Source organism: Aristolochia californica, unplaced genomic scaffold (assembly GCF_029961685.1).
Source record: "Aristolochia californica isolate CCGP_79_NKW_82.1479 unplaced genomic scaffold, dmAriCali1.0.hap1 SCAF_3, whole genome shotgun sequence".
NCBI classification, from domain to species: Eukaryota; Viridiplantae; Streptophyta; class Magnoliopsida; order Piperales; family Aristolochiaceae; genus Aristolochia; species Aristolochia californica.
In genome coordinates this window covers 4,268,973-4,290,942 of record NW_027181992.1, presented here as the reverse complement: position 1 = coordinate 4,290,942, position 21,970 = coordinate 4,268,973, and the positions used below count along the sequence as shown (strand labels likewise).

General features: G+C 37.9%; 2 protein-coding genes across 2 annotated transcripts; one reads left to right on the top strand and one right to left on the bottom strand.

The window, feature by feature from the left end:
• Window positions 1–1,659: 1,659 nt before the first annotated feature.
• On the bottom strand, window positions 1,660–6,508 carry LOC137960003 (probable sodium/metabolite cotransporter BASS2, chloroplastic). The gene is made up of 7 exons (XM_068807443.1): window positions 5,783–6,508; window positions 4,660–4,800; window positions 4,248–4,403; window positions 3,834–3,955; window positions 3,591–3,749; window positions 2,674–2,734; window positions 1,660–2,145 (listed from the first exon to the last, which is right to left on the bottom strand). The coding sequence occupies exons 1-7, from the start codon at window positions 6,164–6,166 to the stop codon at window positions 1,954–1,956; spliced, it is 1,215 nt and encodes a 404-aa protein (XP_068663544.1). The 5' UTR covers window positions 6,167–6,508; the 3' UTR covers window positions 1,660–1,953.
• Window positions 6,509–14,386: 7,878 nt separating this feature from the next.
• On the top strand, window positions 14,387–16,911 carry LOC137958626 (NAC domain-containing protein 105-like). The gene is made up of 4 exons (XM_068805698.1): window positions 14,387–14,442; window positions 15,096–15,270; window positions 15,401–15,672; window positions 16,387–16,911. Exons 2-4 carry the CDS (start codon window positions 15,111–15,113, stop codon window positions 16,909–16,911), a joined length of 957 nt encoding a protein of 318 aa, XP_068661799.1. The 5' UTR covers window positions 14,387–14,442; window positions 15,096–15,110.
• The last annotated feature ends 5,059 nt before the right edge of the window (window positions 16,912–21,970 follow it).

Below are 21,970 nucleotides of genomic sequence, written 5' to 3'. Positions count from 1 at the left end.
CGAGGCTAATAGAGGGTGACTAATTTTCTTGGGAGTAGTTACATTCCCAATTCCAGGCCAATTGGGAATACGATGAGAGAAAGTTGACAGAATTCTTTATGCAAGATTTCTTTGTCTATTGAAGAATGCCTGGCTTCTGGAATTTTGGACACCGTAAAACCCACATGTTTATTAGAATAAGTCCACATGTTAGTCCGATGTCACATACCAAGATGATAAAATATAAGATTAGGTGACATATATTCTTGTACGTGGCATCGAGCCGCATATATTCGAGTTTAGCTTGATCTAAATACTTCAAGTTCCAGTTCAGCCTCGAGCCCAAAAACTGTAATCGAGTTTGAACCCGAGCTTGAGCAGGGTTCGAGCTCTAACCTATATTTTAAAGTTTAATTTTTTTAAATAAATAAAGAGAATATTATGATGAGTTTAGTACCATTGAACTGCAAGGTATCATAAAAGAGTCCAAGATTTTACAATAGAGCATACTAATGTATAATAATTAGCTCAATAAACCTAAGAGAAAGAGCAAATACCTTCATCAATTGTGTTTATTCATGTTGAAGGATCAAAAATAGCTAAATGATCAATCGTCTTTGAGGTTTGAGATAAATAAGAGCAACTATCAACCAACTAAAGAGAGAATCAACGAAAGCAATTAGAGTAAAGGGTATTTTTATATTAAAAAATTTATACTACCGAGTCGGCTCACGAACTAACATACTTAACGAGCCTTATGTCGAGCTCAAATAAAAACTGAACTGAACCAAGTTCAGGTAATGGAACTTCTTTTTCAGTTAAGAGACTCAAGCAGGAGAGAATTTGGTTATTGAAAATCCAGGCATAATTGTGCAAATTAATTAAGAGTTCAACACCTTTAGTCAAGATGAATTCCCCATGTTCAAACATGAAATAGTTCTAAATATCATTTAAAAGTGCTCATTAGACATCACATCACCCTCAACATTTTCAAAAGATGACCTCTTGGACTCTGTCAGGATGAGGACAAATCCCTTCCTTATTCATCTGATTTTAAATTAGTCTGACTTTTCTTACTTCGGGCTAGTTTAAAACGTCTTCTTCACTATACTCATTTAACTATCTTAGAATTACAAATCCTCTCTCTTTCTTCCTTCTATCTGTTCTGGTTTTGTGGTCCTCTTGGTTAGGTCAACAAATAAAACTTAAAATAGTGATTATCACCTGTCATAGCTTCATATTATTTTGATGAAACACGTGATGAACTTTTGAATAAACATCCACCAACAGATGATCCGTCTAGTGCAAAAGGATACTCTCGGATAAATCACCCATGCCTGTCACAACCAAGTGATTTAGTGTTTCTTTTGCCCTTGAGAATATTTTTCATGTGATCTAAATATATGCCTTTCAGAGTCCGAAAATTGATAAAGGAGAGAAAGAATAAAGTGGGGAACAAGGGTAGGTCTTCATGTTTTTTCTTGAAGATAAGGAGGAGATTCTGCAACATAACTTTGCTTCTTCTATTTTTTCATAAAAAATCATTATTTTTCACTTTTAAAAGGTAATGACAATCATCAGTGTCATCAAGTCTAGTATCCAACCTTTTTGTTCAGCTGTAGAAAGAAACAGGAATTGATACATAATCTGTAACAGAATTATTATAATGACATCATATTCGACAGTGATTTAGGAGATAAGATCATTTCGTTTTTTTATGTTCATCAACACTGCCAGAATCTTTACATGTTTCTTCTTTCTACTCCATCTATTGGATTGAGATACTGAAGGAAGGGATTAACCACTCTTGTGACTGGCTCATTATCATCTTATATATGAAAATGACAAAGTTCACCAGTAATGAAATGCTAAAGAAATTAACAAATGGGGTGACAAACAGTACAATCATAACATACCGATTGACCTGTTTCTCCATTGATGCTATTTCGTGTTCGTTCGGTGAAATGGGTACATTCACTCTCGCTTTGCACCATCATTAGCGTTTTGTTCTGCATCTGAAGGCTTGAAGTATCTCCAGAGAAAACCTAAACTGCTGCCCATGATGTTCATGATTATAGCAGACATGGCTGGGGGCAGCGCAACCAAGGGAGAGGAGAAATGTGAGGTAGCCAGAACCACACCAAGTGATGAGTTCTGCATCCCAACCTGCTCATTACCAATCAAATTGTAAGTCTTCCCCATATCATAGAACTAATTTTAGAGGGTGGCCGTTTCTTTTTCTCTTTGATTTTTTCCATAGGTGAACTAAACATATTAAACATAAAGTTCTGATTGAACTATTAAACTAGGAATTTAGAGTTAGTAATTTCATGGTTCCCAAGTGACAGGTTCCCATTAGATAATTTCCACAATCCTGACGAGAGTATATAAAAAACAAAGAGAAAAAAAAAAAAACAGTTTTTACCCACAAATTAGGTCTTTTGTATCTCATTCTTTTCATTGGCAGGAAGGCTAATTGTTGGATCAGACACAAACCAAGAAATGAAGTTTCTATCATGTTGTGAATATCACAGAAAATGAGTCTACTGCTGGCATATGATATGCAATGAACTGCTAAGACACATAATTCGAACAGAAGAAACAGGAATGACAGCAAAGCAGAACGTGAAAACCACAAACTTTGAGCCAATATAGTTAATAATGATTTATTTTATTCAACGCTTCTAGTGATACCTCAATTGATATTGCTCGCCTCTGTGATTCTTTAAACCCACCAATGGCAGCTGCCAAGTACCTGGAACATGAACAAAGATAAGTTTCCTAATTCATTCATGTAAATTCCATTTCATTGACCAAAAACAAACAAAAAATAAAAAATAAAACACCAAAAAACTTGATTAATCGAACCTAATGTAGCCAAGCATCTGAGCATTCATTTCTGATAGTAAAGGCCAGGTAGTCTTCCTAGTACTTTGATCTAAAATAGTCTGCAGATCAGGATCTGTACCTAGTTTTAACACTATATATCACTTACAATCTGACACAGACTTCAGGAAGTTGTCTGGTCAGAGACAACTTAATGGTCATAGAGATTCAAATCTGATCCAAGATCTTGCTCCAGGCAACCCATTTATTATCGTTTATACGATTGCTGAATATCTAAGAAAAAATCATATTTATGTTATTAGTAAACAGTTCTACTAAATATTTTTCTTAAGTATTTCCCTAGAGTCTTCCAATACAGCAACCTGTCCAAGTATAACTTCTGCCATAAAATTATAGCTCAGCATATCCCACCGACATTGACGAAGTCTTTAGAGGCATTAAACATTTATCATACCAATGTAGCTCATTATCTTAGAATCCCCCCTATCAGTGGCCCAAAAGTCGTGTCATTAAGTCTATGTGTGTACTATGCAGCTTCATCATATAATTTTCTAATAGACTTTTAATAAAACACTGTTGATTCTGTTCAATTATTTCTATCCTTCATAAAAATGACACATAACTACTCAAGCAAAACTGCAACCCAAAGATGCACAGATGCAGCATCTAAAAGAGGCCAAAAAGAAAAAAAGCTGCATTTATGTAAACAAATGACTCAAATATAATTATCAACCAAAGCTTAGAGAAAATAAAGGAATTCATACCCCACAAAGAAGCCAGCAAAATGCAATAAGAGAACAGAGAGTGCTACATTCACCCAGTTTACAGAACTCTCTTGTACTGCCATAAGATGTCCCACAGCGGGGCCCATTGATGCAGCACTCATTGATGACTTGAGACGAACAACATTTTCCGAAAATACACTGACAGATATTACTTTCATATGAATAAGTCATCGAGAAACAGACAAATAATCAATCATAACAAACAGAAAAACACTGTCAAACCTGCTGGCAAGCAATGAAGAAGCTAACACAGCAAAGAGTGGAGCAAAAGGAGTAATGCGTTTAACAACAGCAGGAAATTTGCTTTGCATGTAAGAGCCCACCAAAATTGGAGCCACCACCACCTGCCAAAAGTAGAATTCAAATACTCCCTCATGCAAAGTCAGGTATATTAAAAATATTAGGATTTGAGATACTGAAAATTCAGTAGCACATATTACAAATAGAAGTCCTCAGACATAAAATATTTGAAGGGTTCCGCTAAATTTAGGAAAGTCCAATACTCTGTGTTAACTGAAAGAGAAACAGTGCAATCTATGAAGTTCTTGAAATCCAGTCCATAGATTGCCATATTGCACATTAAACGATTTCTAACTGCAATTCCGAATAAAATTTTGAGAGCCATCTTGCCTTTACCTGCATTGTACTTATGGAAAGCTTAAAAGCATCTACAGGGACATAAGTTCCAGCAAGCAATTTGGTTAAGACGGGAGTGAGAAGTACTGCACCCAGAGTGGTACACACAGTCATCACAATGGAGAGTGGGACATCCCCTTGAGCAATTAAGGTTACCTGCAACACTATTTCAAAGAAAAAGATAAATGAACGGAAAAACCCTTTTCCCTGTTCTTGTGTTTGTGCAATGAAAAAAGAGTCCATAACATGTCCAAAACTGCAAAAGAAAACATTTTTCCAATTGAGAAAGTTCATCACCAAAATCCTTGGGGCATAGAGCCATTTTGGTCACTTCAAAAAAAAAATTAAAGTCTCAATCCTCCAATAAATGATGTCTAAAAGGACTATGAACAGACGAAATCAGTTAAATTACCACATTCGATGCAGTGCCCCCAGGACAGCAAGCAAGCAAAATCAAACCAACGGAAAGAGATGGTGAAAGGCCAAGGCACTTGCTAACAATTGCACCAAAAGCTGGCATTATAGTGTATTGGGCAACACATCCATACAGTATCTGCACAAGTCACAGAACAAGTTAAGATAGTAAAAATCAGACAACAAAATCATAACATTTATCTTTTCTTCACAGCATTGAGGTGGAAACGTCTCACCAGTACAAGTATAAGAACTGAGAGCATCAGAATTGGTAAGATATTATAAAAATAATTTTGGTCATGAACATAATTGCAGAAAATATATTGCAGCTCTTCTGGAAATTATGAAGTTCAGCAGACAAACATATAAGTTGCCACAACCATACTATTTATCACAAGGAAAAAAATAGCCAAATCATATTACTCATGTTTGCATTTTTAACTTTTCTAAAACAAAATCACGCTGACCATGAATCCAAAAAATGTTTGAGTCTTAGCCATAACTGAATTTGTTTGAGTATTAGCAACAACTGAATTTTTTTTTAGTGTTAGCCATAACTAAATTTTCACTGAACTTCCAGATTGAATCTTAGTCATAAGTGCAATTGCACTGATCTCAGATTGGACAACAGATTTTCTATTTGTTTGACCCATTTAAAGACAAAGCAAATAGCAGGTCATAACGACTACTGCCTTTTTCCATCAAAATTAATGTAAAAGCTAGCTGCACATTAAAATCCTATGCTTTTTTTTTTCCAACTACTTTTTAGAGCAAAAACAGCCATCACAAGGACATCTACATGGTTATACCAGGCAAAAAACGAAAATAGAGTTGCTAATTATTTTGCTGAGAAGAACTTTTTATGTGGTCATTAGTCCTTATCAAAAATTGGCTAAAAAGCTTCCAGCCGAATTGAAAATCCCACCATGTCTAACGAATTGAATTGCAAAAGGAAGACGTGATGTATCTACTGATATTGTTGAATTTGAGTTATATCTCGAACTCATAGGGCTTTTCAAAATCTCAGATCCAGCAGAAAAAAAAAAAAAAAAGGTATACTGGTACTACTGACAGAACTAACAAGAACGAAGACTCGAAAGGGACTTCATTCTTCAACTTACCGAGAAAGGCCTCTGAGCAAATAAACCAAGGAAGTCTTTCAACTCCAAAGTCATTCCCATGGCCAGCATTATGAGTCCAAGAGAACAACTATAAGAACCGGGACTTCTCTTCACGAACCATGAAAAAACAGAGGGTTTTACACAAGCAACGATCCCCCCAACAGTAACATAAAGAGGGTAGAGGCTCGCCGCAGTGCTTAACATCTCGTCCCATCTGGGTTTATCAGAGGGTGGACTCTCATGGCTATTTGCAAGACCTTTTACTGAGAAGAGCCTCCGATTCCTGATGTGGATAAAGGGTGGATTTCTGGGTTTGGAAGAAACTTGCAGGTGGGTTTTCGGGCGGCAAGAAATTTGAGGCGCAAAGATCGCAGAGAGAGACATTGTTGATGATGAGACAGGCTCACTGTCCACTGGTATATGGAGAGCTCACGGTTGAAATCTGGAAAACTGGAAATTTGAAAGGAGATGCATGATCAATCAACTAAACTCGCTGATCTCCGGGGTCTGTGGGAACGATTTGAAATAATATTAACCACGCTAAGTTGTTCACAAGATTTCCATTTGGGTTTCGCCAAGTTGGTTGATACAACATGTATGAGATATCAAATTTAAGATTTAATTTTGCACCGTAAGCTCATTCAGGAGCTTCTGTCCTCTGGTTTCTGGAGAAATGGGGGTGAATATCTTCAATGAGAAACTTCGTTGGATTCCTGTGATTGTGGTTTCTTGCAACTTGGCTTCCATGGACCTCTAATTTTTCCAGTTCTCCAATATATAAAAAAAAAATCAACTCCCTCAATGAGATGATAAGTAGGGTTTGTGCTTCATGTGTGCCGGGTTCAGGCGTAGTGGGAGAACACAAAAGTGGTCACACATAATGGGTTTCAACACAAAAAACCCAAGCATAATGGGTGAGGATAGCAGACCCATGAGAGTGATGGCGTAGTTTTTTAATCAGGTTGCCTATTGTGTGTTCATGCTATTTCATCTGTTTTGTGTCTGGGATATGTCCACCCACGGCCCACCCATCCTCAAATAAATAAGAGGATGAGGCTTGGATAAATACCACCTTCCCCGTAATGAGGGAGAAGCTCTAATGATCCAATGATAAATTGATAAGAATTATTTGCGAAATTGGTCTAAGGTATATCCCAAAATGATTAGGAAATCTTTTTTTCTAACTAATAAACTCAAGATTTTTGTACTTACTAATACTTGTGGGATTATTCCTTAACACTCCCCTTGATAGGGTTGGTATAGAATCAAAGCGTGCCCAAACCTGCCTATGCTCGAGGCGGGCTTGGTTTAAATATTTCGAACTCGAACTCGAGCCGAGCCTAATATTGTAACCAAGCTCAAACCCAACAATTTTAATCGAATTCGAGCTCCAACCTATATTTAAAATTTTTCATAAAATACATATCAAATAAATTGTATGTAAAATTATGCATACATTTTACATAAAATTGGGCTCGACCTATGTATATTAACCCTGCATAAAATTATTCATAAAAGATGCATGATTATGCATAAACTTTATTCAATAACCAAACACAAAAACATTCATTTAAAAAGCAATGCTAGTTTTGTCCATTTGTTCTCAATCAAATCGTTCTGATTCAAGGAGTCGAAAACCAGATCATCGAGACAAAGAAAAAGTTTAAGAAAAATATTTTTGGATGACTTAATTGCATACCCATTTTTCATTTTTTCTTTAGAGCATGTTATGATAGTACTTATAACAAAAAAAATTAACATGTACAAAACTCGCACGTTTGAACTATGCGAAACGGAGCGTCAGGGGCGAGAGGATGCTGTGAAATAACTCCGATTAATCATAAGAACTAACGATTAAATGTTGTACCTAGCCATGAGAATTATTATTGTGTAACTAGACCTATTTTTTATAACATGTATAAATTTTGGATTTTTATCACCCTAAACTTTGTAGTCGACATTTGATGGATCAATAATCAATAATAGATAGATAATAAGTTTAAATAAATAATAATATTTATTGGTGAATGCCCCATATATTACATAGATTCAACAAAAACAAAAAATGAAAGATATTGTAATAGCATCTAATTACAAATCGCAATTACTTTTATCAGGGAAAAGATAGAAATATTTTTATATTCATGAGTTAAATAATTTGTTTAAGTAAAAAATTATTGGTGATTTAAGAATAGTTTGGCACAAGCTCCAAAAAATAAGGACCTTTTATTTTCGAGAGAAGGAGATAAGGACATTCCCGTTACGGGTGGCTTCGAACCGAGCCGGCTCAGTTCGATTCGGTATACCCAGATCTCAAACTGAGTTTGAGATCTGGCCATAGCTCGTTTGAGATAACGAGCCGAGCTCGACCAAATCAAGGTTCGGCTCGAAAACTCACGAGTCGAGGGAAGGGGGGGGGGGGGGGGGACATGTAGCCTCTCCCGTCCACCTCTATCGCCGTCGACAACTCCTTGTTGGCCGCTACATCCCCTTCCCTCCAATTTCTTTGCCACTGTTTCCATCGCCGATGACAGGTCCTCGTCGGTACTGCACCTTCGCTCCACGTCGGCTTAACGGAAAACTAGAGTCCAGAGCCGAAACCCGAATTGGGAGAACCCCCCCCCCCCCTTGCATGGAGACAATTTCGCACGTGCGAGATCAACATAAACAAGTAAAAAATAAATTCTTTCTCCCTTTCTATTGGCTCTTGAATAAATTGGAAAGGCATTTTAGTAGAAATATGTTTCTAAAGACCATTAGTGGTTTTTTCAATAAATGTTGAAAAGACATTTTTAGTATAAATATAGGGACTATTAGTACTTCATGTTTTTTGAAAATATTTTTCTAATTAGAAATTATTATTAAAAAATCATATAATTTTCTAAGTATGATTTTTTTGCCAAGATGGGCGAGAAAACCGTATAGAAAAATTTTGAATAAATATTTGACAGTTGATGCTATAATACTTTTAGCATGAGGCAATTTTCATAGCAATTTTATGTTTGATATTTTATTTGATTAAAAATTTATCAATAAGTATAGTAATATATTAGATTGATTATTAATTTTTATTTATTTCCCTAGAAGAGGCAATAAGAGGTCCATTTAACTTTCCTAAAAAAATTTTAAAATATTTCTTATAATTTTCTAGTAAGTCTCTAATAGTAATAGAATTTTATTTAAAGATTTTTTGGAAATATGTATCCTAGGAAAAATATTTCTAGTTTTTCCTAAATATAAATTTTCAATTAGGGGCACTAAAGAGGCCATAGTAAATTTATGGCCAGATTCAAAAATTACAAAATAAGATAGACAATATATGGGGTAAAAAGGATTAATATTGGTGGGTTCTAATCCATTATCGAGATTCAATCTCGAACTTCCCCTATCATTCTTTTTTTTAAAAATGTATGCATAATTTTATAGATAATTTATTTGACATATATTTTATGTAGAGTATTAAATGTAGGTTAACCTTGAACTCGGTTAAAATTATTAGGCTCGAGCTCAATTACAATTTTAGGATCGAGGCTAGATCGGCTCGAACATAGGAAGGTTCAGACTCAGCTGGATTCGATATCACCTTATGCCCAATTTTAAGTAGAGGTCATGCCCAAATTTATGTAAAATGTATGTCCAATTTTATGTAAAATGTATGTATAACTTTATATACAATTTATTTGACATGTATTTTTTGAAAAGTTTTAAATGTATGATGGAGCTCGAACTCGAAACATGTAATTTTTGAAAAGTTTTAAATGAATGTTGAAGCTCAAGCTCGATTAAAATTATTGGGCTCGAGCTCGATAACAATTTTAGGCTTGAGGCTAAGCTCAGCTTGAGCTCGAGTTCAAAATATTTAAATCAAGCTCGGCTTGAACATAGGCAAGTTCGGGCTCGGCTCAACTCGATGCCACCCCTAATTCTTGTGCCTTGTTTGCATTCTTCTTCAACAATCACGACAGCACAACGTTGATTTTTTCCGCGCTGGTCTCAATTGCTTCTCTCTTCCATCAACCTGCTTTTGTCACAGAGTGAGACGTTGGAGCTCAACAAAGACGATGATGATGATGAGGACATCGGGCGACAATGACGGTGACGATCGAAGCATCAGGGATGGGGGAATGAGAGACAAAGACAGAGAAGAGGGAGAGAAAGTTGCGGGAGGGGCTCGGTGGTGATAAGGATTGGCGACGGCAGACAGGGGGAGGAAGAAATCAGAGACTGAGAGTAAGAAATTGAAGAAGAAAAATGAAAAACAAGAAGGCGAAATCTTCCCCCCAAATCCCCATTTTCAATTCCTGCTTCCCAAGAAGTCGAGAACGAAAGACTCGAACTCGAAGAGTACACCTCTTGCCTCTGCGCTCGGGCCCTCGTTAAGTTAATGAGCCGGCTCACAAGCTTTCAAACTGAACCATGGTTCAGTCGAGCTAGGCTCATTAACTTAAACGAGCCTACCAGATAAATCGAGTCGAAACCGAGCCGCTCGCGAACCGGCTCGGTTCGATGCCACCCTACCCCCTCACATGTACGCATTCTTTTGTAGCTCTACTTATGGATAATTTGGGTGAAAGTCCACATATGAGTACCTGCTCTGATACTATATAAAGTTGGGTCTAAAACCTATCCCAAAATGACTAGCAAACTTAGGAAACTTATTTTCTGACTAATGAACTCAATATCTTCTCATTACCTAGAATATAATAATCACTTAGAATAGTGAAACAGATTATATTTGCCGAGAAGTGCAACATAATATGGATATTATTTTCATTGTCTACTTTGACCAATTGTGCCGATTCTTTGTGGATTCCTATATGAAGCTTTTGTATCTATGTCTCCCAGTACTCATTTATCATTTCATCCAAATGAAATAGTTCTTTCTAGAATGTTCTTCTCTTGAATATTATTCAAAAAAACCGAGGACTCTAGACTTTTATTAATAATCTATGTGAGACTATTTCTTAACATTTTGAACATCAGACAAAATAACTACCCTTATCTCTAATGATTTGAATTTATAATTCACTTACCCATCCAGGTATTCCAATGGGAATTAATCCATGTTCTTATGTCTTAAGTCTCTATCGCTGTGAGCAGTCTCCCCCTGGCCAAGACTCAAATTTGTCTAAGTCTACGTGCTTTCGGTCACACAGAATGGTAGGTCGGTGCAACCCCCACCAACTCCACGATTGCTCACTCACGACCTCCACTTCTTTGTACTTGTTGACCTCCGCAGGCAGCACCAGCAGAACATCCTGTGTTCAACGCCAATAGCCCACTCATGGCGACTAACATGTCATGATCGTTGGACCTCATAATTCCTCTCTCAGTCCAGGATCCTGACATGGACGATGTGACAACGCGACAACGCCACACCAGCGTCTTCTTCCTGGGTTGCAGAATCTAGTCTTTGTTCTTCTGTTTCCTCGTTAGCTTGACAAAGCGGAGAGACGAGTTACAGAGCCGAAGGCGATGCGGTTGGATGGTCTAAATTAGCGTGGACCCCTCGATCTCTCGTCTTGATCTCACTTTCCCGCCAAGCAATCCTCTTCACGATGCTGCCATGGAATTCTGATGGGCACACTCCAACGGCTTCTAGACGATCACTTCCTCTGTCTTTGATTTTATGCCTAAAAGAAGATGAATACAAGAAGAATCCGAACTGCTTTACCCAACTCATGGACCATGTTTTGGTTTCTTTGAACGTCTGGGTGGACTGTCGAGAGGGAAGTGGTCCGTCCCCTACTTTGTTCTTTATGATCCCTCGATGGTGATTTTCACTAGCAGGACCATTCGTTTCACAGTATGCAGCTATCACTGTCCTCACTGTTGATTTTAACTATAAATCAATCTGAGATGGTATGATGGCAACCAAAATACCAGTCCAACTATTGGATTACCCAACACAGAAGCTTGCCAAATGAATATGTGCTTGAGAGAGACAAAGACCCATTTGCTGCTTTTTTCTTCTTTGTCCGGGAACGCCTGGTTTGTAAAGAAGTCCTTATAACTGTTCTTCTTCGATCGCTCTCTTAGATAAGATAATACAATGTATTAAAGAATGAAAAGAAACAGTGCCTTTATCTACCACTACTTTGCCAAGCTTTCCATTTTTAAAAATCCTTCATTTCTCTCATTAAAAACAAAAAGAGCACATAAAATAAGAAACCCCAGCTACCAAACCAGGGAAAGAAAAGGACCCAGATGTATTCCCTTAACATACAAACTTCCACATACTTCATGACTTATTTTATGTAGGGCTTGCACTGTACTCAGCGTATGTTGGCCACTACTTCATGTCCCTAGGAGGAGAGCTTGAGCCAACCCAACCCCTGAAAAGAACTATTTCTCTAAAGAGAGAGGATATAGGGGACCCATTCAGGGGAGACAAGGGGGAGTTGTAACAGGAGACATGTCATGATCAAACTAGTTAAGCCCCTCTAGAAGCTTGCTTTGCTCCCACCTATCAAATGTTTGTCAAAAAGCGCCTTCCAGCGAGCATTATGAGGATCAGAGCAAGATATCGTTAAAAATGGTGGGACGGAGCTGGGCAGGTCCACGAGCCGACCCGAGACCCCACTCCCCATTTCCCCAGCAACATCTTTTCACTGTTTTCACAAATTCCGCAGCATGCAAGAGCAAGCAATCTGAATAAAAATAAGCCCGGTTGCATCATCAGTCGGATCGCACGTCAAGCTCTGGAAAACCTCCCCGGCCCTGGGGAAAATTCCTTTTGTTCCCGACTCGTTTCTTCTATAACCAGGAGCTCGTCTCTTCCCTGACTTGCAAGTGGGATGGGTCTATTTGTGCCATTGATAGGAAGAGAAGACTTCGTCGTCATGTGATGGTTTCAAAAGCTAGCGGAAGCGTTTTTGAGGTTCTGAAAGCTATAGTCATCTTGATTTGTTTCAGTTCGGATCTCAACCTACCTCCGTTGTTGGTGGCAAGTCCTTATTTCGGAAAGAAAAAACACGACTTCTTATGAGCAAGTCGAACCGATACACTGGTGTTTTGTACCGGATGATACTGATTGAAACTCTGGAAACAAACGGATACTCTGACCATATACATAAACTACGTAAACTTGTATCCTTTCTTAATTTAATCATTTTGGAAACTAGAGGACAGGAATTCAAATATGTCAATAGCATTGCATGCGCGCATGCAGGTGCTCGCGTCCACGTGAACCCCACACAGACTGCCCAGCTCTCTCAGATAATGTACGAGAGCGTGCCGGGTATATAGTTTAGTGAAATTCAAATTGTGGTACAGGAGACTGTTTTTAAGGGGACCTAAACCACATTCCCACCTGAAAATTAATGACATTCTTCTTAGGCTCTTATTTATATGGTAATTAATTTTTAAAATTTTTATAATTTACAAAAAAAAAAAAATTTTTATTATTCTGTTTATTTACCTGATTATCCTTTCTATCATCAAATAAATAGGTAAATAAACAAAATACTTTCTATATAATAATATTACCATATATCAATATATTGTACATAAATAGCTTATTTCGTCCTTCAGCGCCGCAAGATAATAAGACTCATTGACCCTATGAGAGTGAATCTCATACACTTCTCAAATTAGTATATGAGGTATTGCTCAAAAGGTACACATGTTTCCTAGTTGAGCATATCTAGTCTCTCAACTGTGTTAATCGATCTATAACAAACATTTTTATGAAGAAAATGCACTCATTTTTTTAAAGTAGGTTATATTTTTAAATGTGAGTCCTTATGATGACCAAAACTTGTTAAATGCCCTAAAAACACACAATAATTATGAGCAAATCTAGCCCTAATTTTCTAATATAAATCGGCCGATATTTTCTTCAACAGATCACCTACTAATTACTTGAATATACTTGTAAAGAAACCATAATCATTACCATACTAATTACCCAAATTATGTTAATCTAATGACTAATATATTAATTAATATTTATGGAATATACTTATCTTGTGTTTATAATGACTAAACCAACACTATAGAGTAGAAATGACCTTCATTATACAAAGCATTTTAACTCCCTAGACTGTGTCATGAGACATTATATTAGGTACTTAGACAAAATTTATACACGTCTAATAATATCGAATTATTCCTATTTTTTTTATAATTTATTGCAAAATGAGCCAAGTCGAGTGAAGCCAAAGTGAGAGACTCGTTTCGGCGTGGTGGCAAATTTGGAGAAGACAAATGATTGGGAAATAATGATGATTGGTGGGCGCTCAATAAGAGAAGACACGTGTCAGACGATCAGAGATGCCAAATGGGTAAAGGGCGGCGAACCAACCGGCCGCAAACCTGGCTTCTGCAGCCTATTACTATTTTGGGGGAAAAAAAAATCGTAGAGTGAGATACAAAATATCGGTGGGAGGGTGGCGTGAAGAAGATTTGTTGTCACTCACACCGTCCAAACTTTCTCTTTCATCTCTGCCACCCCACGCGCAATCAATACCTCCCCTTCCCCCCTTTACCCTTTTATTGTCTTCTTTCCTCCCCCCTCTTGCCTTACAGTTGTTGCAGTTTCCCAGTTTCCTCCGATCGTCTCCGCTTCCCCTCTCTCAGTCTCCCGACAGCACTCTTGCAGACTCGACACTTTCAGTTCTCAATCGCAAGCAACAAGTCCGGAGAATCTGAATTTTCTGGTGAGTGTTTTCTGTTTAGTGAACGAGATGAATATAGGATGCGGTTTTTAACCATGACGGGAGAGTTTGATTAACATAGAAGCTGAGAGTTTTATATTTTATGTTTTGTGGGATTGGGGTGGTGTAGATGGCACTGGATTAGTTCGAGGGGAATCCACCATGTTCTTCCTTAAAGCAATGATAATGTCGTTGTCCTTCTTCAGAGTCTCTGGGTTGCCTTATGAGTGTTTTTCTCAGTGTGTTTTACTGGGGAATGAATTGGTGCGTGTTGAAAGCATCTTCCACCATTTGAAGTGCACTCAAAGAAAAACGAAGGCATGCTTGCATCTTAAAAGTCAAATTTTACGGCTTCTTTTTTTTTCCGCTGATTGCAGTGTGTGATCCATGCAGTTTAGAGGATGATTGCACCAAAAGGTTTATTTTCCCTTTTTTGGATTAGGTCATGTAAAACTGGGAAAAATTAAAAGAAAAGTAACTGTTACCAGTTAATTCCATCTCTCACTCACGCGACCAGTTTACAATGATCAGCGTTCAAAAATAATACTGGCTTCTGTATTCTTTTTCTTTCTCTATCATGTATCTGCTCTCTCTCCCTCTCTATTAAACCAATCTAGGTTGATCTCTCAACCAATCCCTGCTTGGGGCTGTTTCAGGTGAGTTGCTGACCAATGGAAGTGGAATCCTGCGTTCCTCCTGGCTTTAGGTTCCATCCCACAGAAGAAGAGCTCGTGGGTTATTACCTCACCAGGAAAGTCAATTCTCTGAGCATTGACTTAGGCGTCATAAATGACATTGATCTGTACAGAATTGAGCCATGGGATCTCCAAGGTGAGTTGAATTCATGCCAGCGACTTGAAGCAGAAGTAATCTGCTTGCTGCAAGTATCCAATACTCGTGAAACGGAAAATTAAGAACTGAAAAGGTTATCTGAATGCATTTGTTTTGTATTGCGAAGCAGATAGATGCACGCTTGGGTATGAGGAGCAAAGCGAGTGGTACTTCTTTAGCCACAAAGACAAGAAGTATCCAACCGGCACCCGAACAAACCGAGCTACGGCGGCTGGATTCTGGAAGGCCACTGGAAGAGACAAGGTTGTGCACTCGAAACACAAGATCATAGGAATGAGGAAGACGTTAGTGTTTTACAAGGGCCGCGCTCCTAATGGAAGAAAAAGCGACTGGATCATGCACGAATATCGGCTGCAAACAAGCGAACATGGACCTCCCCAGGCAAGTGGTTAATCCTTTCATTTTTTTTCGGCAAATCCCGCTCCTGGTAGCTTATAGTCGAGCCTTTGTCCCAGTTTCTAATCTGCCTCCAAATCGTTTTTTTTTTTTTTTAAGTGAAAAGACTTCGGTTTGCAATTTAGTCTTTAATGTTTTGCGGAACTCTCACTTTTGATTTTCAGTTTAAATCCGCCTTCTTCACAGTTTACATTTTCAGTTTTCTGGGTTACCTGTGTCGGTCAAGCGCAAAAGCTATAATCCATTATAGCAGGGAAGACATTTTATTTTTCATCATTACATTCTGCATCAAAGATTTCCGCCATTAACACATAGTTTGATGATTCAATAATTTGAGTATGGTATAGGGAAAGAGGCAATGGGTGATGAAGCTTCAAGGTCGAAAAATATCTCCGTCCGCGTCTCGTGGGCCTTTAACTCATATTTTGTACTTTAAAAGGTTCTATATGTAAAAGCTTTGGTACTCCAGAAAATCGTTAAACCGTCAGATTCATTAACGTTTTGCGTGAATCTTTCTTTTCGGGAAGAAAAAGGATCGAACCTTTTTTAGAATAAATTTTTACTCTACAATGGGAGAGATATGGTTTAAGAAATTATCCTCTTCTCCAAACAAACCAGTTCTCCAATGGAGATTCAACCATGGAGAATTAATGGAAACATTTATTATTTTTAACAAGTTTTCAGTTTTGCACCTTGCAGGAGGAAGGCTGGGTGGTGTGTAGAGCATTTAGAAAGCCGACTCCGAATCAAAGACGAAGCAATAACGACGCTTGGGAACCCAATTATTTTCTCAGAAATGACCATGAACTCGGATCGCAAACGCTTGCAGATGTTATCAACAGCAATCCCACTCACGTTATTAATTCTTACATGACAGACCCACTTTGTCACGACGAAGGATTTTGTTCGAAGCAGAGCCATTTGGTCCAGCTGCTTGACCTCCCGCAGCTCGAGAGTCCATCATTGTCCCATAGTTTAACTTCTAAGGAAGGCATGGAGCCCACGGCAACAATCAACGAAGAGCAGCAGTGCAGGGACAAGGAGTTTCACTATGAACCACAACTAACAGACTGGAGAACGCTAGACAATTTGCTTGCCCCGCAGCTGAATGACGGCGCCTTGTCTTCCACCTCTAGCTTGCCATCGATTGCTCCAGATTACGGACAACACTTTCTCAATGGAGGAAGTGGGTCGATTGCCTCGTTTCCTGCCACATACAGATGAAAACGGGTCTCTTACAGGAAAAAGGAAAATGGTGTATGATTGATTGTCAATAACGCAAAGGAAGTAGCAGAGAAAAACGAAAACAACTGGAAGTTATCGCAAGAGTATCCCAAACTGTCTTAGCCTACTGGTTGGAGGGAGTTGATTCCTCTTGCATTTTGTGTACTGTAACAACTTTAGGACTGCTCAGAGCTTCCTCCTTCCATACTTTGATAGTGGTGACTCAATAATTCCATGTACTGCAAATGTGAAAACGTAACCTCTATATGAAGTACAAATAGCAGGAAATTGTGGGTGTTGATTTACTTAACAGGATTTGATGAAACAAAAGAGCCTCCATTGTCGCTGCTTGAGTAGTTTTTCTGTCTTGTTCAGTACATCGAATTGCAGCTTTTCACTTAATGGGAGCCTGCTTAGAGTGAAATGACAGTTTGAACTATATATCAGATTCCTATGGTGCACTGCGGGCGCCGACCCACTTGCTAGTGATAATGAAATTTCGAGATGAGCTTGTGTATCTAGAGTGGGAGAAGAAAGATGAAATGTTTGTAATAATGCACAGAGCAAAACAGTAACCACGAAGACTCAGAGAAGTGGTCAAAAAGCTTAGCCAAAGTCTCTTCTTTCTGGCATCTCAAAGTCGGAAAACAGTAACCATTTGCAAGCATCTTAGTTAACTGATGAGTTTTATGCAAGCCCAGTATTTTCGTTTGGTACACGTTCACTCAAATTCAATCACCGGAAATATCTACAAGGCTCACGCTTACTCAGACCAATCATGGCTTGATAAGTTTCTCTGTAGGGGTGGTTTCGAACCGAACCGGCTCGTGAGCGGTTCGAGCTCGGCTCGATTCCGGCTCGGTTCGATTTGGTATATCTGGATCTCGAACCGAGTTCGATATCCGGGATCAACTCGTTTAAACTAACGAGTCGAGCTCGACCGAATCAAGGATCCAAAAACTCGTGAGCCAACTCGTTAATTTAATGAATGGCGCGGCATTCGGGGGATTTGGGGGAGTCAGTACCGGAGCGCCAAACAAAGCGAGGGGGAAAAATTCTTCCTCCCCTCATCACCACCGAGGCCCTCCCATCCGCTGCTGTGGCCGCCTCTGTCACGGTCAACAGCTGCCTCGCCGACCGCCTTCTTCCTTTCCGTCGCAGCCAATTTTGTGGCTGTCGCTCGATTTCTTCCCCATCATCTGCCTTCACCTTTGTTTCTGTCGCAGCCGTTATCCTCGACAAAAGTTCCTCGCCAGCGCCGCTGGAAGCTTTCCCTCGGCGTCGTTCCTTGTCTTGGCGAAAAATCAAAACCAGCAGATAATACCTAAGTTAAGGGGAGAAATAATTCCCCCCCCCCCCCCCCGCGTGTGCACGAAGATGATTTCACACGTGCAAGATCATAAAGTGCAAAAAAAATTCTTAAACTCTCATTTGAGGCAATTTTCATAACAATTTTGTGTTTGCCATTTTATTTGATTAAAATTTTATCGATAAGTATAGTAATATATTAGATTGATTATTAATTTTTATTTATTTCCCTATAAGAGGCAGTAAGAGGTCCATTTAACTTTCCTAAGAAAATTTTAAAACATTTCTTGTAATATTCTAATAAGTTACTAATAGTAATAGGATTTGATTTAAAGTTATTTTTGGAAATATGTAAATGTTTTTTCTATAATATAAATTTTCAACTAGGGGTACTAAGGAGACCATAGTAAATTTATGGCCAAATTCAAAAATTACAAAATAAGCTAGACAATATTTGGAGTAAAAAAGATTAATATTGGTGCATTCTTATCCATTATTGAAATTCAATCCTGAACCTCCCCTATCATTCTTTTTTTAAAATGTATGCATAATTTTATATATAATTTATTTGACATATATTTTATATAGAGTATTAAATGTAAGTTAAACTCGAACTCACCTAGAGCTCTTGCTTGAACTCGGTTAAAATTAGTAGGCTCGAGTTCAATTACAATTTTAGGTTTGAGGTTAGGGTCGGTTGAGCTCGAGTTCAAAATATTTAAATCAAACTTGGCTTAAACAAGGTTCGGACTCAGCTGGATTCGATGTCACCCTTATGCCCAATTTTAAGTAGAGGTCATTCCCAATTTTGTGTAAAATGCATACATAATTTTATATACAATTTATTTGATATATATTTTTAAAAAAGTTTTAAATGTATGTTGGAGCACGAACTCACTTGTAATTTTTTAAAAGTTTTAAATGAATGTTGAAGCTCGTGCTCAGCTCGAACTCGGTTAAAATTATTAAGCTCAAACTCGATAACAACTTTAGGCTCGAGCCTAGGTTAAGCTCAAGTTTGAGTTTGAAATACTTAATTTAAGTTTGGTTTGGTTCGGGCCGCTCGTCTCAATGCCATCCCTAATTCTCTGCAATAGCATATATGAAACTGCTAAGTGAGAAGCCTTTGCCCTTGGACTCTCGCAAAGCGGTTGCCTATCCTCGCATACGCAGACAGCAATCTATGAAATTGAAGAGAGCACAACAAGCTAGCGGATCCTCCCATAGAACACAATCTTACCAGACGTGGTGAAAAAGGAAAACGAAATGAATCCACCTTTTCCTTACTTCTCCACGAAGTATACAGAGGTATAATTGGACGTATCTCAAGATCAGGATATTTCGTACAACTAATGAATACATTTCGTTCATTGAAACACTCGCCTTCTGCCATGGCAGGTTCGTCTTCTTCTTTGAGGTCTGCCATGAGAGAGAGCCAATATGCGCCCTTCATTATCAAATCACTATTTTGAGCTTCTTCTTGTTTTCTCTGCAAAGCCTTGTCTCGTCGTGTAGGAGAATAACTGAAGAGGCTTTAGGACACGAGTAAGGAAAAAGGGAAGGGGCAAGGCTTATGCTTTGACAGGTCCTTTATATGCAACAATGAAAGAAGAGGATAAAAGAAAACAGAATTTGAAATTAAGGTGGACAAATTTTACCAATTGACATAAAGGGTTGGAGCACATTACAAGAAAAATGAATTAACCAGATTTGCTTGATTCCGAGGCAATCAAGGAGCCGTGTAAGTGAACATATAACCTACAGAAAAGTGGGCTAATCCAACCAATCTTGCTTGCACAATGGAAACAGCCACTAGCTTATCCCTCCCTCCAATCAAATTTGCCAAAGGTGTACGTTCATGAGCACATGCTACTTGCATATTGAATAAAACATATAAGATTTTTTAAGAGAGGACACAATATACCTCCTATTGGGGTGTAACCCCGTAATCCTTCTTAAAAAGTAGAGTACCGGTTGTTACGTATTACATATCGGTTCATACGACTGATTCTTGATGTGACATTATATTATAATTTAGGTCCAAACACTATTTGCCTCATATCTCTTATCAATGATCTTACTATGAAATTTAGGGGGGAGATTTCAAGCATTTTGCCTCTAGTTTCATCATTGTTTATTAGTTGGAGGAGGAGGACCCATTGAAAATATATTTGGTAGGGTGTCCTTACACAAACTGTTTTTTTTCAAATATTTTCTAGTATAAATATAAATTAAATTAAAATTTGAAGGTAGTATAGTTTTTCTGAACTATTATTATATGTTTTAAATTTGTAATTTGTAGTAACCGAATTAAATAAATTAACTCGATATTATGTAAGTCTTAATTATCAATAAATAAATTTTATTTATATTTATATTTATATTAGATTTCAATGCATAATATTATATTAAATAAACAAGTCATAATGATTTAAAAAATAATTATTAATTAAATATATTATAATTAAATAACTAAATTTAATATAATGCCTAGAGAACATCAATCATAGTTGTACCTCCGATACCTGTATTATGCAGGAAAATTACGGATATGGGGATATAGTAGAATTATCTTTCTTGATCAAATAAGGGAGACTCGTCTTTGTAATGTCCTTAAGGGGGGCTTAGTCAATAAACTGAAAATTTGATCTTCATCTCATGCATCTACACGATCTTTATCTTCGAAATGGGTATTAGTGTGGATAAGTTCATGTTCGAAATCTTCAAAATAGGGTGTTAGTGTGGACAAGTTCGTCTTCATCTTCATCTTCGAAATCAAAATGGGAAAATCGAACGAAATCGGAAGGTATTTTGGGAGAAAGGAGAATAACCAAAGAGAGAAGGGAGTGGGAGCTTGAAAGGGAGAACAGAGGGAGAAGAGAGAGAATAAAGGGAGGTCGAGAGGGATAAGAGAGAGAGATATAAGCGAGAGAGAAAAATGGAGAGCGAGTCTGAGAGAAGAGAGGGAGGTATGGAGACGAGAGAGGGGGTGCGAGAGAGAGGGCGAGTCTGAGAGACGGAGGCCAGAGACGAGAGTCTGAGAGAAGAGAGGGAGCAGCGACGTCGGGGGCACAGGGAGACGAAGAGGAGGTGCAGGAAAGAGGGACGAAAATAGGGAAACGAGGATGCGCGAGAGAGGGGGGGTGCGAGGAGAGAGAGGGGAAAAAAAAAAAAAAACCCAAATCGCTCACGTCCTTCATCTCGAAGAAGATAAAAAATGGTCTTCAACAAGATGAAGGACCGCTTCATCTCCAGCATCCAGATAAAATGTCATATGCGCTCCACTAACGACTTCAACTGATGAAGGGTATCATGCGGTTGATCTTCGTCTTGGACTTCAAGTTGACTAACGCCCCATAAGTTGTATCATGCTAACCTTCTCCTTGGAGGTCGGTTTTCTTATGAGTATCTATATTTATGGAGTATACATCGGGATAGTGAATAATTTTCTCACTCTACTTTTGATATTGTAACTTATTTATCATTTTTTAATTATTTACTTTGTAAGTTCACATGTAGATTATTCATAATGATATGTTTTCATACTTACTTGTCATTTTCAGCTTATTACTCATTGGATCGTTGTTGTACCATGTTGTGCTCATTTTTTTATTTTGTTAGATATTTTAGATGTAGATGATAAAAAAGAATTTAAGAACATACTTTAATATCGAGCTAATATTAATATAATAATAATAATAAAATAATAAATTGAACTAATTTTCGTAATATTTTTTTAACAAAATAATTT